The 15,020-nt window shown below is 40.2% G+C and overlaps 1 protein-coding gene across 1 annotated transcript; it reads left to right on the forward strand.

Annotated features, from left to right (window-relative positions):
* The first annotated feature begins 1,013 nt into the window (after positions 1-1,013).
* LOC125879031 (deoxyhypusine synthase-like) lies at positions 1,014-11,114 on the forward strand. The gene is made up of 10 exons (XM_049560617.1): positions 1,014-1,162; positions 1,889-2,088; positions 2,451-2,615; positions 2,730-2,851; positions 3,044-3,140; positions 3,293-3,379; positions 5,024-5,129; positions 5,218-5,321; positions 5,532-5,657; positions 7,036-11,114. Exons 2-10 carry the CDS (start codon positions 1,894-1,896, stop codon positions 7,129-7,131), a joined length of 1,098 nt encoding a protein of 365 aa, XP_049416574.1. The 5' UTR covers positions 1,014-1,162; positions 1,889-1,893; the 3' UTR covers positions 7,132-11,114.
* Positions 11,115-15,020: the final 3,906 nt, after the last annotated feature.

Below are 15,020 nucleotides of genomic sequence, written 5' to 3' on the forward strand. Positions count from 1 at the left end.
CCAGGGTCTGTCATGTGATACCAACGCCCAAAGGAAAGTTTTGCTGACAGTCACAATGCTCACAGCGGTCTAGTCTTTGTCTCGTCAAAAATAAAGAGATAAAATACTGAGAGTTGAGATCAAATTGCTGAAATTGTGCAGGCTCCTTTATGAGCCAGTCAACACTTCTTTTGGATCTTACTGTTATCTCAAGAGCTTGAATAAAGATTACTGCAGTGAGAGAGGGAAAAGAGCATTTTAAGATCTTAAATTATCTCATATTGATGTTATACTGAGCTCAGTTATGTCTGGGAGAAATAGGTTGGACAAAGAACACATTTTATTTTGACTTTTCCTTTCATCTTTGTGGCCCCAAAATACATTTTCCTTTCGACTTAAACTGGGAAAGAGATGTCTATAAGTTAGTGAATACATTCTGTTGAGTGTCACAACTTCTGCAAAGTGACTCGTTCCACTATAAAGATTTAATCCATTTACTTTAATAACATTTCCAAAGTCTAAAAGAGCTGCAAGATTAAATTATGCTATCCCCTTGAAGATAGCGGAGCACAAAACCTGAAGTCAGTTCCAATACATCCATGGTGTGCCCCTCAATCGTATGATCTAAGATTGAAACTGTTAAGGTAGAGGGTTAGCCCCCCCACATGTATAATAGTTGATTACGGCCCTGCTTCACAATATCATTTTCTTTTAGATACATACAGTAAATACAATTTACTCCATACAAGTAATACTTAATATGCTTGTGCAAATTTCAAAAGCAGCACACTGACTTTTAATGGTGTCAATCAAGTGTGGTGTTGAGAAGTTAGAGTAGCCCCAACTCATCCATCTCTGGTCAACAAAGGCTTATTTAAATGTTTGATTATTGCAAATAACTGAATCTAGTAAATATAGTAATTAAAACAAATTGTTTACTATTATATTCAGAAGACAATGTATGTATTAAAGACTGTATTTCTACTGTCGGACTTGAGCGCGAATATAGTTTTGCCCCTTTTGTCCCTTCGCGCTTTCCGTAGAGGGAGCTCTCTTGCCGCAGGGGAGACACATGCGTTGTTTACAGTAATGCACGCATTCAATAACCGTCTTTCTGGTGTCTTTCGGTGACAGACAGTTACTTCTTCACCATCTTCATCAATTGACGCCTCGTCAAGAGCTGGTATGTTTGTATTTCTGTCTTCTAATGTTTAATTAGGATTAAAGTCAGTCGAGAACCAGCTAACAGCTAGCTTGTATGCTAGCTAACATCATACCACCACACTGCCTGAAATAAAGGGTCTCAACGCTTAAATGAGGAGTTCAGTGTTTGATACAGTTGCAAACAAGTCTTAAAATGTGTTTCCACTTTGTCGTTATAGGTTATTGTGTGTAATTGAAGTTAAAAAAGTAAATTTAACCTATTTTAAATGAAGTCTGTAACACTAAGCACTTCAAGTGAAGGGGTCTGAATACTGTTCTTTCAGCAACTATATTATATATAGCAACTATACAAACACTAAAGCAAACAATTATTTGCATCAGGAATGTTCTTTTCAACCTGTTTATGCAGGCCAAATCAAGTGAGACTGGTTAAACTGGATATTCAGTTGTCTTCCATTATATAACTGAACTTGAAATTTGCCAAAAACAAACAAGACAGCCAGTCCCATCAACACCCCTGACTCCTTCCTCTGAGTCCCCTTCATCGATTAGTGTCTTTGGCCGAGGCGTGTGACCCAGAGGCTTTCTCCAGAGCCTGTACTTGAGTATGTTTCATGATTCAGTGAGCTGAGATTTTCTGTACATGTCAGGGCAGAGCTGCAACCTGTCACCACACTCTGAGCAGATAAATGATTGTTACTTTAGGACTCTACTAACCCACCAACATGCTGTTTGTGTTTTGCAGAAAACATGGCAGGCGAAGTTCCTTCTGTTGCTGCACAGGCCGTCCTGATGCCCAGTTGCGAGATCCCAGAGGACATGCTCAAGATCAGAGGCTATGACTTCAACGAGGGGGTCGACCTCCAGGCGGTGCTGAAGACCTACATTACTACTGGTTTCCAGGCCAGCAGCATGGGCTTGGCCATCCAGGAGATCAACAAGATGGTGAGGGGAATGGCTGTGTAGAGAAGGTTATCACACAGAACACTCCAACATTTTCACATTTACCTCTGTTACTCATGCAGATAGTTTTGGTGTCATTCAGCCAGGTTTTGATATATTTGCCCCCGTGATTTATTCCTTCAAGTGAGGTAAATGTGACGCGGCTCACTGCGCTAAATACTTATAAAAAAAATACAACAGCAACAGGTTGTCTTTCGAGAAACAAAGTCCTTGCTAGTCTGGAAGAAGCTAGCCTAAGCTGGCCTTTATTTTGATTGGATATTGCCCAGCCCTAGCCTGTGATCAGTCTGTCTGAGATCATTTATAATGTTGACCATTGTTGTCTGATGCCTCGACTCCCGCAGATAGAGAAGCGTCTTGAGCCAGTGGAGGAGGATGAAGGAAAACTGAAGCAAGTGCCCGATGAACACCGCAGCAGGTCAGGCTGCACCATCTTCCTGGGTTACACCTCCAACCTCATCAGCTCTGGAGTCAGAGAGACCATCCGCTACCTGGCACAGCACAAAATGGTACAAACTGATAAACCTGTCATGTTTATCCAGGTCATAGTTACATCACAGGTAACATCAAAACACTCCAGCAACTGACAGTTCATCAGAATCTGTCTTGTCACTCTGTGTTAGGTGGATGTGATTGTTACCACAGCTGGAGGCGTAGAGGAGGATTTCATAAAGTGTCTGGCTCACACATACTTGGGAGAGTTCAGCCTGCCTGGCAAGGATCTCCGCCTGAAGGGCATCAACAGGTTGGCAGCTACTAACACAATACACCTCTCACGTTGGCTTAATATCAAACTGGTTTAAAAATGTTTCACCGGCCCAACCCTACAGGCAGGTGCTCATCTTTAGCAGTCCCGGTTTATATATCAGACTCCCAAACTTGTATGTCTGGTCCTGTCCTTCATCTTTCCCTCCTCCTCTGTCCCTGCTGGGTGTAGGATTGGGAATCTGTTGGTGCCCAATGACAACTACTGTAAGTTTGAAGACTGGCTGATGCCTATTCTGGACCAGATGCTGTTGGAGCAGAAGACAGAAGTGGGTCTCTCTTATTATCATATTATTTGTCTATTGAATGCAGCACAGTTGTATGAAATAACAGAATTTGTTTGTCTGATGTCCTGAGTGTTCCAAACTCAGCTTTTATGATATTGTCTACTTCATGTAATCTTTGACCTTTGTTATTTCAGGGCACCAAGTGGACTCCCTCCAAGATGATCCATCGGCTCGGCAAGGAGATCAATAACACTGACTCTGTGTACTACTGGGCGTACAAGGTGGGTCCTGGTTTATTATTATCATTGCAGGGTATGAGCTGTTGAAAAACGACTTGTATGACTCAAGGTCAGTCTCACAGCCTTAATGGGTTAGGGAACATGTTTTGCTTCTAACCTGACCTTAACTGTCAGATGTTGCTAGGCCTTTCAACACAAAGCTTGGAGGGGATCATGTGTTTGGTTGTGTGTGTGTTTGTTTAAATGCAAATGTGTGTGTATCTGTCTGTCCACGGCTTATCTTGCCTTCTACTGGACCAATCAGCCTAATATTTTGTGTGCACATAAGGGGTGTGCCACAACATCTCGTTCACAATTATACCAGTATAATTTTTAAGATCATATGAAAAATCCATTGCGATACTCGCGATATTTTGACTTGTAGACATATTGACGTCATACTGTTACCCATGGCAACGACAAGCATGGCTGAAAGCGAGATTATTACAGACTCCGCAGTGGTTCCAAAAAGAGGAGCAGCTTCAGTAGTGTGGAATAAACTGTGGTGTCTTGAATGTGTTATGAACAGCCCCGGGCGAGGGAACTCATTCAGCGGCTCCTCTGGCAGCAGTACAGCATCTCTCCCTCCGCTTTCTCATCATGTGCACACGGGAGTTGGTGTTGTCAAGTGATTTTGTCGTCAACCTTTGGTAGTGTAAACCCACGTGCTGCTTGCGACTCAACAAACATCTGCATAAATGTGAAAGTGCGATAGTTCTGGTATCTTAACAGGCTGTCACAAGTTATAGTGTGATGATTAGAGGAGAAATGACAGAGCATAAAGGTCCACATGGAAAAAAAAAAACAGAGAAGACAAGAAATCACCTGTTGATTTATATATATAGATCCCAGGATACATTTTTGTATTTGGGAGCTGTTTAAATGTGTAATTTGTGGTAGATTTTATTTTGTTGAACTATTAATATTGTATACAGAATCTGAATCTCACTCTGAGTTACTGTTGTTTACAAACTAAAGGAATGAGAGATAATTTTTGTTTAGTTTTTACTGAAAATTTGAAATTTGCAATATCGTCAACAATATCTTCATCACAAAAATACCCCGAAATATTGTAATATTATTTTCAGGCCATATCGCCCACCCCTTTTGCACATTTATGGCGGTACGCCCCAAGGATCTGTCTTGGTTTCAGTGATTCACAATTGTTGAAAAACCTGTTTTATTGTCTGTTTTACACCGTCATTGATTGTTGAGTCCTTACTCGTATTACCTGACTTGTAAAGGCCGCAAGTCCTCAACACATCTCTCTCAGGTCTCTCGCAGACCACCTTTTTGCCTTTGTCTTGGCTCAAAACATCTGAAGAAAACTTTGGTCTCATTTTATACCTCATCGTTAGATTATTTCCATACCCAATTTGTTAGGAATCGTCAAGGACATGAGATGAAAAAAATGAAACGTTTTGGTTATTTTTGCTGCTGTCTTGAATGTAAGGAAGCCAGGAGAGATTATTGCACCAAGTGAAAATCCACCAATCAGTGGACTAGGAAACCAATATGAGCTCTAATTCTGCTTGTTGCTCACTCCATCCTGCTCTTCAGCCTTACTAACTCTGTTTAGTTTGTACATACAGTCTATATTTATCTATAAATCTGTCATTAAATGTGCCCCATTACATTCTGTTTCAGAATAACATTCCAGTGTTCAGTCCTGCCCTGACAGACGGCTCTCTGGGCGACATGCTCTACTTCCACTCTTTTAAGAACCCCGGCCTGGTTTTGGACATAGTGGAAGGTAAAAGTGACATTACTGCTGCAGAAAAGGATCACAGCAGCTGTCTCAGGTGTTATGTGTCATATCATGGCTGTGAACTTTATTTCAGATATTCGCAGGTTGAATAGCCAGGCGGTGTTTGCCAAGAGGACAGGAATGATCATCCTGGGAGGAGGGCTGGTCAAACACCACATATCCAATGCTAATCTCATGGTAACTAACCTCATGTGATTTTTATTTCTTACTTTCTAGTACATATACGTGACTTCACACAAGCTGTTATATGCTAAGACATTAAATTCGCCATTAGTGGTGGAATGTAACTGTGTATTTACTCAAATACTGTGTCGTCTCTGAGTACTCCTTTGTACTTATAGCGATATGCAAGATCAGTTTCTCCTCTGACACACTGTCTCCTTCCAGAGGAATGGAGCTGACCATGCTGTGTTTGTGAACACGGGTCAGGAGTTCGATGGCTCTGACTCCGGGGCCAGACCCGATGAGGCCGTATCCTGGGGCAAGATCAGAACTGATGCCAAACCTGTGAAGGTACCGATACTTACACCAGCCTTGACCAGACCAAGACTGTCAACATTGTGTTCCAGTTATTACAATCCTCAGATACCATTTCTTGGAATTCTTTAAGACGTTTTAGTTATTTCATGTCTCTCCTGGATGCCCCAATGTTACGCACCAAAACTGTTTAAAGATGGGCATTTTTGTCATGCTCTTAAACAGTGGTTGGCTGACATCAAACATGAACACCAGCTGTTGATGTTTGTTAGAAAAATCTTATCTAATCGCAGCTAACATGCAGTTACTCTGAGGCAGTGTTAAGCTAGTATGAGAGGTTTAAAAACCACTCCACTTAACAACAAATTTAGTTAAAAAACGAATTTGTTTATGTCAGTAACTGGTCACAGAACACACTTTTATAAATAGCCATGGCGTATATGATGAATGACGTATGACAAATGGCATTAACCTCCATTCATCTGGTATGTCTGACGACGAGTTAGCTTTATATGTGTCTGCGTTCATATGCAGATATCTGTTTATAGAGATTAGCCAAAGTGACTAACACACGGAAGAGGAAGTCTTGCCTCAGATATATGCCCTCGCCCGCATAGGCTCTATGGTCGTCACAACGATAGCTGATGGGTTCCGAGATTGGTTTTCAGGTTGTCAATCTGTCCGTCCCGTGCTCATGAACATGATACTTTAAGAACACCTTGAGGGAATATCCATAAATTTGGCACAAACGTCCACTTGGTCTTAAGAATGAAATGATTACAGTCTGTTGGTCAAAGGTCACTGTAACACTGTGATGGTTTTGGCCATAACTCAAGAATTCATATGCTAAGTATGACAAAATTTCACATCTAACAGGACAAAATGGGGAAATGCTGACATTTTATATCCAAAAGGTCAAAGGTCAACTTCACTGTGACATCATAATGTTCTCCAAGAACACTTACCTGGTGATTATTCAATGCCATAACTCAAGAAGAGATGTTCGGTACATTCATCTGGGCACTGCAACTTGACTAGTTGACAAAGGCATACAACTTACATACAACTTAATTTAGAAAAATAATAAGTGTATTAATTTGACATGGTTAAAACAATTTATGGGTGGGAAAATGTGCTGGGAAATAAATATATAGCACATCAGAACTGGTAACCAGGTGAGGCTGAGCTGGGCCCCTAAAGCAACAAACACAAAGGATGTTTCAACCATCTTTGTCCTCAAGGGGGCAGTGTCTGCTCAGTGTTTGACCCAGCGGTGCAGGGTGGCATCAAAGCACCAAAACATGAACATTAAAGCAGGAACTGGATCCAGTTTAGTGTAGCAAGCGTGCAACACACACCACAAATGCAACAGCATTACAGAAAAGTGGTACACTGCTCTGTTCTTCGTTCCCAGGTGTATGCAGATGCATCTCTAGTCTTCCCTCTGATTGTGGCCGAGACCTTCGCTCTCCACGCCGACAAGCTGACTGCCGACAAGAAAGCAGATTAAACGGTTGCTCCCTCACATGTTCTGTTAGAAACAACCAACTTTATTCCCTTTATTTCCTCTTTCCTTTGTTGGACTTAGTGCAGATATACCCTTGATCTTAAAAACATTTCTGTTGGATGTACATGGCTAAAGTTTGGCAACTTTAAGAAGATTACAAACAACGCTGCAATTTAAAACTCTTTTAATGGGATTCAGTGGTGAGGGCTTGAGGTCGTCTTAAAGCTTTCCATAACGATATTTACATGTCAAAACAGGTACAGTTTTTTTCTCTCCATTCAGATAGCTGGAATAGTATGGGCAGCATGCTATTGCATGTACCAAAGAGACTGCCTAGAAGTCAGGGTTTGGCTGCGTGTGTGTGTGTGTGTGTGTGTGTGTGTGTGTGTGTGTGAGAGTGAGAGAGAGAGAGGGAGAGAATAGCTACACACTCGTGAGGCATTGTTTTTTAGGGGTTTTGATTTATTTCAGTCGAGCTGTGGGTGGCGTGACACACTATCACATCACTTGAATATTACCGTGTTGCTTCTCAGTTTTTATATTATCCAAACCTTTCACTGTTTCAGGATGAAAGATGTGCCTGTGTAACTTAATAAATCATAAATGGATAATTTGTTAGTCTTTGTGCAGTAGGTCTGTGTGAGGAGGCCACACGGGGTCCATCATGTGACTGTTAATTTCACATGACTGTCTTTGTTGTATGAAAGGACATAAGAAATTGCATTACAGAGCGCACAACACATAACTGCTGATCTGTCATAGAAAGATATATTTAGAGGGTTAAAGAAGGACTGAAGCTCCTCAGTTTAGGGCTGTGACTCATGATTTTTTCATTATTGATTAATCAGCCTGTTATTTTCTCGATGAATTGATTGTTTTGTCAGTGAAAGGTCAGAAAATAGGGAAACAGGCCTCCAAGAACACACCTCTAAATCCAACTAACAGTCCAAACATCCAAAGCTATTAACTTATAATAATGTAGGGCAAAGAAAAGCATCACATTTTCTAATTTAAGAAGCAAGAACCCAGCAAATGTTTTGCTTTTCTTCTTTTAAAAAAATGGCAATTCAATTGTTAAAATATTTGCTAATTAATTTTGTGACTCATTAATTTATTGTCTAATAGTTGCAGCTCTACCTCAGTTGCATACGTATGCGATATGTGCACTGCAGAAAGTGTTGCTGTTATTGTAACTTACAGGATACACTCAGTGACCACTTTATTAGGTACACTTGAGCAGTTTGATGCAATTTCAATGCAACAGCTCTGCCATTAATTCTGCATTTACAAAGTTTGTAATGTTCAGTTTTTGGTGACATTGTGGGAATCAAATTAGGGTAAAGATAAGTTAGGGCTAAAAGATACAGAGAAAATGAAATACTACAATATTTTTTGACCAAATACCTAGGGATGGGAATCTCCACAGGATCCACGATTCAATATTTTTAAGAAACGACACCATATTATTATGATTTTAAATATGTTGCAATGTGTTTAGTATTGCAATAAAATATATTGCAATTTATTACCTTTTTCATCTGTAAATTATGTCCCCAAAGTAAAACATTGTCAACATCTGTTTTATTCAATAAGATAAAGTTTTCAGTCTGAACATCTCACTTCAGACATTTTTTAATAGCAGCAAAATGAAATAGCAAATGACTACATTATTCCAGTGGGCTACCTAAAGTTTAATTTGTAATATTAATAATCTATATAAAGAAAAATACTTGGTTAAAGGGTTTTTCTGGGGGGGAGTTTTTCCTTATCTGCTGTGGGGCAAATTGTGATTTGTGATATTGGGCTTTATAAATAACATTGAATTGAATTGGGACAATACAATACTGCCACACAAAAATATTAAGATACTATGCTGTATTGATTTTTTTTTTTTTTTTTTAATTCCCTCGCCCCTACAAATACCTCCATATCAATATTGCGACAATATAGGGTCAACAGTTGGTGCTTGAATGTAATCTTTTGTTAAATAATCATCAGTAATGTGGATATAATGACTAAAGCACGACTTGCATGGGACTAGTGTCACGTGGGGACCTCTTGATTTAGAAATTACCCACCAATATAAGATGATATAAGGCCTCATATTAAAATATTGATATCACGATTTTGCCCAGCCCTACTGTAAATATTAAAATAGAATATTAGAAACACCTCTGAGTACAGTCCAGAACAACACCATCACTAACTGCTGAAACATGTATTTTATCTATAAACTTCTGACAGTGTCAACAAATACAGAACATTATAGGCATCATAAAAGTCGACTTCATGCCAGAACACATAAAGCGGTCACTGAGTGTATTTATCTGTTTTATAAGCCTTACAGTTTATAACCTGTTTTTCTTTATATATATATATATATATATATATATGGAGAGTCTCAAACATCCTTCTGTAAACTCTATTTCTGCTTCCAACCTTTTTCTGGTCACAATAAACAAGACAGAACTCAGCACTGTGGACTCTGTTTCTGCAGCCGGAGTTTGGATTAAAAAAAAAAAAAGTTGTAAGCATCTCATTCACATGTGCAAGTGTTGGCAAACTCGCTCAGCTACAATCCACTGAGTGACGAATGCAGGGCTTAAATAATGTTTGCGCCTCCAGTCACCTTAATGCTGTTTGAAAGATCCTCCCCTCCAATCCCCCCAGGGGCTCATAAGAGCATCACAACTTGTGCATGTGTGATCGGTGCTTGCTCAGTAGGTGGGACTCGCAGCTCCTCGCCGGTCTGCTGTCTTCAGCAGAATCGACCGCTTAATGTAGCAACAATGATAAAACCATTTCCCATTACAATACATCAGGCTGCAATTGTGGGAGTGGATATTTCCTCTGGCTAATCACTGCTTCCATATCCTTTACACACACTCACTGTTACATCAGTTATATTTGCAGACTCTGCGATGGAAATGTGGGTAGTTATTGTGTCAAGTGTGTGCATAATCCTATTTTTCCTTGAGTTGTTCAAAGCATCAGAGTGGCTTTTTTTAAGTGGGGATGGTGACCTTTTCTTTTTTGGAAACGGAGATGGAGAAGTGGAATTGGAACTGGGATAAGGTCAACTTTCCCAAAACCTCAGCCCCATGTGTCACTCACACACACGCATATGTGCGCGTGAACGAGTTGGGCGTTCCTGTCTTGGTACAAACTGCTTTTCCATTCAGTCCGTGTATCATTTCCTATTGGTGGTGGCAGTGTGTGTGTGTGTGTGTGTGTGTGTGTGTGTGTGTGTGTGTGTGTGTGTGTGTGTGTGTGTGTGTGTGTGCGTGTGCGCGCGCGTGTTTACCCAGGGCTTGACAGTCAAACGACTTCTTTAAAAGGCAGCGGTTTATGGATTTTCAGCCCTATAGAAACGTGTGTTTGCTCTACACTTAATGGAAAGATTACAGAGATACAGAGAGGGCTGAAAAGAGTTAAGATAGAGACTGTGTGTGTGTGTGTGTGTGTGTGTGTGTGTGTGTGTGTATGGATGAGCTATAGTCACGCTATCATAATATTGTGTGGCGTCTGCACAGAGCAGACAGTGTTTGCCCCCTCCTCCTCTGTGGAACAATCAGTACACTGTGTGATGTGCAGGCCCACAGCAGTCATAATGGCAATTATGTCTCCTCCCCGCCAGATTGGAAGCTCTTTTTTTTTTTTTATGGTGAGAACCAAAGAGCCAGACGGAGGGAGAGTTGACCTGCTGCACAGCTGCAGGGTGGGGTGGATCTTTGAGGAGTGGAGGGAGAAGAAAGGAAATACACAGTGGATAGATCTGTGCACATTTAAATATATATCTATCTATCAATTTAAAACTGTCTGCGTAGGGGTGTAATTTCCAGTGAGGATAGTTGGGGTCAGGCCCCCTTTACTTTTCAAAATCCTGTTTTTTTTTCTGCTCACTTTTAGTGTTTCAGGTTGGGGTTTTTTTTTTTTACTGAAGTCTCTGAACAGAAAAGAAGTGCTGATAAAAGTGTTGATATGTTTGTCTGAGTTGCCTTATTACCCTATGCTCACAGAAACTGTTCTAACAAGCTGTTTGCAGACTTATTTGCAGTCTGCTCTACCTTATTGGTGAAGAGCTGTGCTGGAAATCACTCCCTATGTACTATAAAGTTCATCACGTTTACTGTCCACCATTTTATTTCAGAGTCACAATTTTAAGTGTGTAAATGTGTCCACTAGCATGGTGTTTACAGGTATCAGACACTAAAGACTTTTAAGACCATTTCAAAACACTTTTCGACCAATTTAAGACTGATTTTTGGGACAAATCATCTTTTTCTTATATTATTCAAGCATAAAGTATAAAGGTAAGTATCTACCTTATGTGGTCCCATGCAGAGGTAAGTTTTATGTAGGTTGATCTACACTTTTTGTTGTGCAAACATTTGTTTTTATTAACAGATGCTCAAACTACAGTCCAGGAGCAGATCCAACAATGTGTCGGGTGTGAAAATATTATTTTAAAAAGAAAATATATAAGTAAAAGGACAAAGATACTTATCCAATAAGCATAAGAAAAGAGGCAAAAAAACAAAAGAAAAATACAAACACACACACAAAAAAAATTAATTAAATATAAAGATACTATTCCTTAAATATATACAGAGAGGATGTACTAAAACTAGACCTTAGGATATTTTGACGTACAAACGTACTTTAATAAATTCATGAATGGATCGTCTGTCCGTCCTGGAAGAGGGATCCCTCCTCAGTTGCTTTTCCTGAGGTTTCTACCGTTTTTTCCCCGTTAAAGGGTTTTTTGGGGGAGTTTTTCCTTATCCGCTGTGAGGGTCCAAAGGACAGAGGGATGTTGTATGCTGTAAAGCCCTGTGAGGCAAACTGTGATTTGTGATATTGGGCTTTATAAATAAAATTGAATTGAAAATTGAAATTGAATTAAAGCAAAAGGACAGCATTAGGTTTAGTGACAGATTTAAAGATTTGCAATATAACAAACTTTCATACAGAAGAACATGACTCTGTTTGACAAAAAGAAATTAAAACATGGCTTAATTAAATAAGAAAATCTCAGAATTTCAATTACTTTTAAAACCTAATGTTTATACAATTGAGTTTAAGACATTAAACCTTAACAACATTAAAACTTTCAAGGACCTGCAGACACCCTGACTATATATATTGCCCCCTATGAAATTCCATGAAGGATGAAAAAAGTATAAAGTCCATTCATTTTCTGCTGACAGCCTCACGATGCATGTTCCACATGAGAAAATTACTATAATGGGTCCATATAGCTGCCGGTGATGACGCAAAGTGACGATCAATAGTAAGAATTTACCGCTTACTATAAACTATCTATTGTCCATTATAGTAAATGAGTGAACGAGACACACACACAGACGACGTTGCTGGGGCAATGTACAGCCTGACAAGAATACCTGCAGACTACAGTCAGGACTGACAAAGTGTTTTTCAGGTTTAAGAAATAAAGTCTACAGCTAATAGTTTCCTAGAAATATGCTCAAGTTAAATATTGGCCAACAGTAAACAACAATGCTCTGTAGAAAAGTCATGATTATCATCTTGTACTGGATATATAAAGAAACAATAATTTAAAGGGATAGTTCGGATCTTTTGAAGTGGGGTCGTAATGAGTTACTTATCCATAGTCTGTGTGTTACAAACAGTAGATATCAATGGGCACGACCCCAATTTGGAGAAGCAGGCTGCAGTACTGATATGGACGCTCAGCAATGCACTGCTGTCCCACCTAAAAAAATCAGTATCAGTTTAAGAGCATGCTATAGTTAGAATATTTTCACTGCTTCACCTTGCCGATTTCCGATAGGGAAATGGAGCCATAATTTCGTTGTTTTCTAAGCCAGACTTCATTGAGAAAAACTGTGATTTAACATTGCTGGTCTCTGCTGCCTCAGTCATTTATTCTGCTTGTGTTACTGCGAGACGGAGTTTGAAAGGATTAGTCTGAATTCACCAAAGTAACCACAATGACACAGACAATCTAACAGATACAGGCAGCAGTAGACCGACAGCTTCAAGCAGCAACCTTTGGGACTGAAAAATGAATCACAGCCGTCACAGAAGTGCCAAAAACTGGCAATTGGCTCCAGAAGCAAGTCAGTCATAGACCCCAGACCACAGCCTGGTACAAAAGCAGTTTTGGTCTCTTGTTTATTTCCCCCTTAATGACAGCTATACTGGTGATGATTTTTTGTCATAACTCACCTGTTTCCATTTTATTAACGCTTAAAGTTATGCGTGCCACTTTGTGTGAGAGGCTGCTTGCTGATAGTGGCTGAATCCAAGTCCGCACTTGCAGACTCGGGGATTTTGCGGGCATATTCCCATGAAGTCTGGGAGCGCTCAGTGCTGTCCAATCCACAATTCAGCCAGTCCACAAGGGGTCTCAAGCGGACTTTCTGCACACTTCCAAGGAGTCCACTTTGGGTGCAGACTTCAGCAGACTTCACTGACTTAATAACCCACAGTTTATTGCCATATGGAAGTGACATGTTTTTTTTTTTATTGCCTAACAATAAAAAAAGATGAATATGTAAAATAGTTATTGATAGTTAGGTTAGAAATAATATTCAACCACATCATGATACAGAAATATGTATTGTATAGACTGTAGAGGGAATGAGGGAATAGCCTATCAGGCTATGCAGTGTAACATAGCATATACTATACTACAGTATAGTATTGAGTATTTATTGAGCTATACATAGTTATAGTTAATTATTCACAAACATCATTATAGAGGTGTATTCTGTTCAGTCACAAAAAATGCTAACCATGTGATTTATATCTCGTTATCTGCAGGAACAGATGAGTAGGCACTGTTCATCAACTTATATGACCGCAGTGATAGTTGAACGTTTCCGCAGCAACGAGTAAAACAGTCTCGAGGGCTGTCTGCCAGCCACTTGCAGTCTGCCGTCGCAGCCTTTACGTGATGACAGTAAATACATCACACTACGTCCAACTTAAGTGCAGGAGGCCTCAGTCCACTAGCCCAGAGGGGGGACATTTGGATGCAGCCAGTGTCCTCGGCTTCTTAGTCAGATCCACCTCCTCACTCCTCCACAGCGCCACCCTCTGAGTCCACAACCTGATGGGTGATGTCATGGTAGCTAGATCCATTGTTTTTTTTTACAGTCTCTGAGCTGCTCCCATGTTTAGTGAGCCAAAGTTACTGTTCCGTCAACGGGGTTGGGTGACTGTGACAAGGCGCATAACGGCTTCCCTGTCAGAACGGGTGATAAAGCGATGAAATAATCTCAATATAGCGTACACTTGAAGTGTTACAGATTATTTTTTTTAGGTGGCTAAAATATGTTTTGCAGCCGCAGTACATTGCTTAGCTTCCCTGTTGGCACTCCTGCCTGCTTCTCCAAACTGGGGAAGTACCAATACAACCCCACTTCAAAATGTCGGAATTATCCCTCTAAGGGCGACAGTAGCTCGGTCCATAGAATGTGCCAGGGCTGACGTCAAAACCCGGAAGTTTAGCATCGCGCTGGTTCCCAGAAGAGAAGGTGAATGTGATTTTTGCATTGTGTTTTGGATTATGTCAGAAAATAAGCTCTGTGGCTAACACAAGTTTATGATACTTACAGGTTTTGTTCAGTGAGATAATCTTCACATATGAACACCTTTCATACCACATTTGAAGCTTAAATGCGATCGCCAGAAGTAAAAAAACTAACGTTAGGCTTTAACGGACTACGTGACTACTCCGCGGTCGCATGACTCTTGATGTCACCGCCACTAAGCTTTCAACTGATTTCGGCCGCTTTATTTTAAAAACATTGTATAATGGGGAAATCAGACTGTTTAAGCTAAATAAGAAGCTGTAATGGCGGACTGCCAGCACTCTCGTCTGTTCGGGGGTGATGACGTTT

This window comes from Epinephelus fuscoguttatus, linkage group LG19 (genome assembly GCF_011397635.1).
Source record: "Epinephelus fuscoguttatus linkage group LG19, E.fuscoguttatus.final_Chr_v1".
In the NCBI taxonomy this organism is placed as follows: domain Eukaryota; kingdom Metazoa; phylum Chordata; class Actinopteri; order Perciformes; family Serranidae; genus Epinephelus; species Epinephelus fuscoguttatus.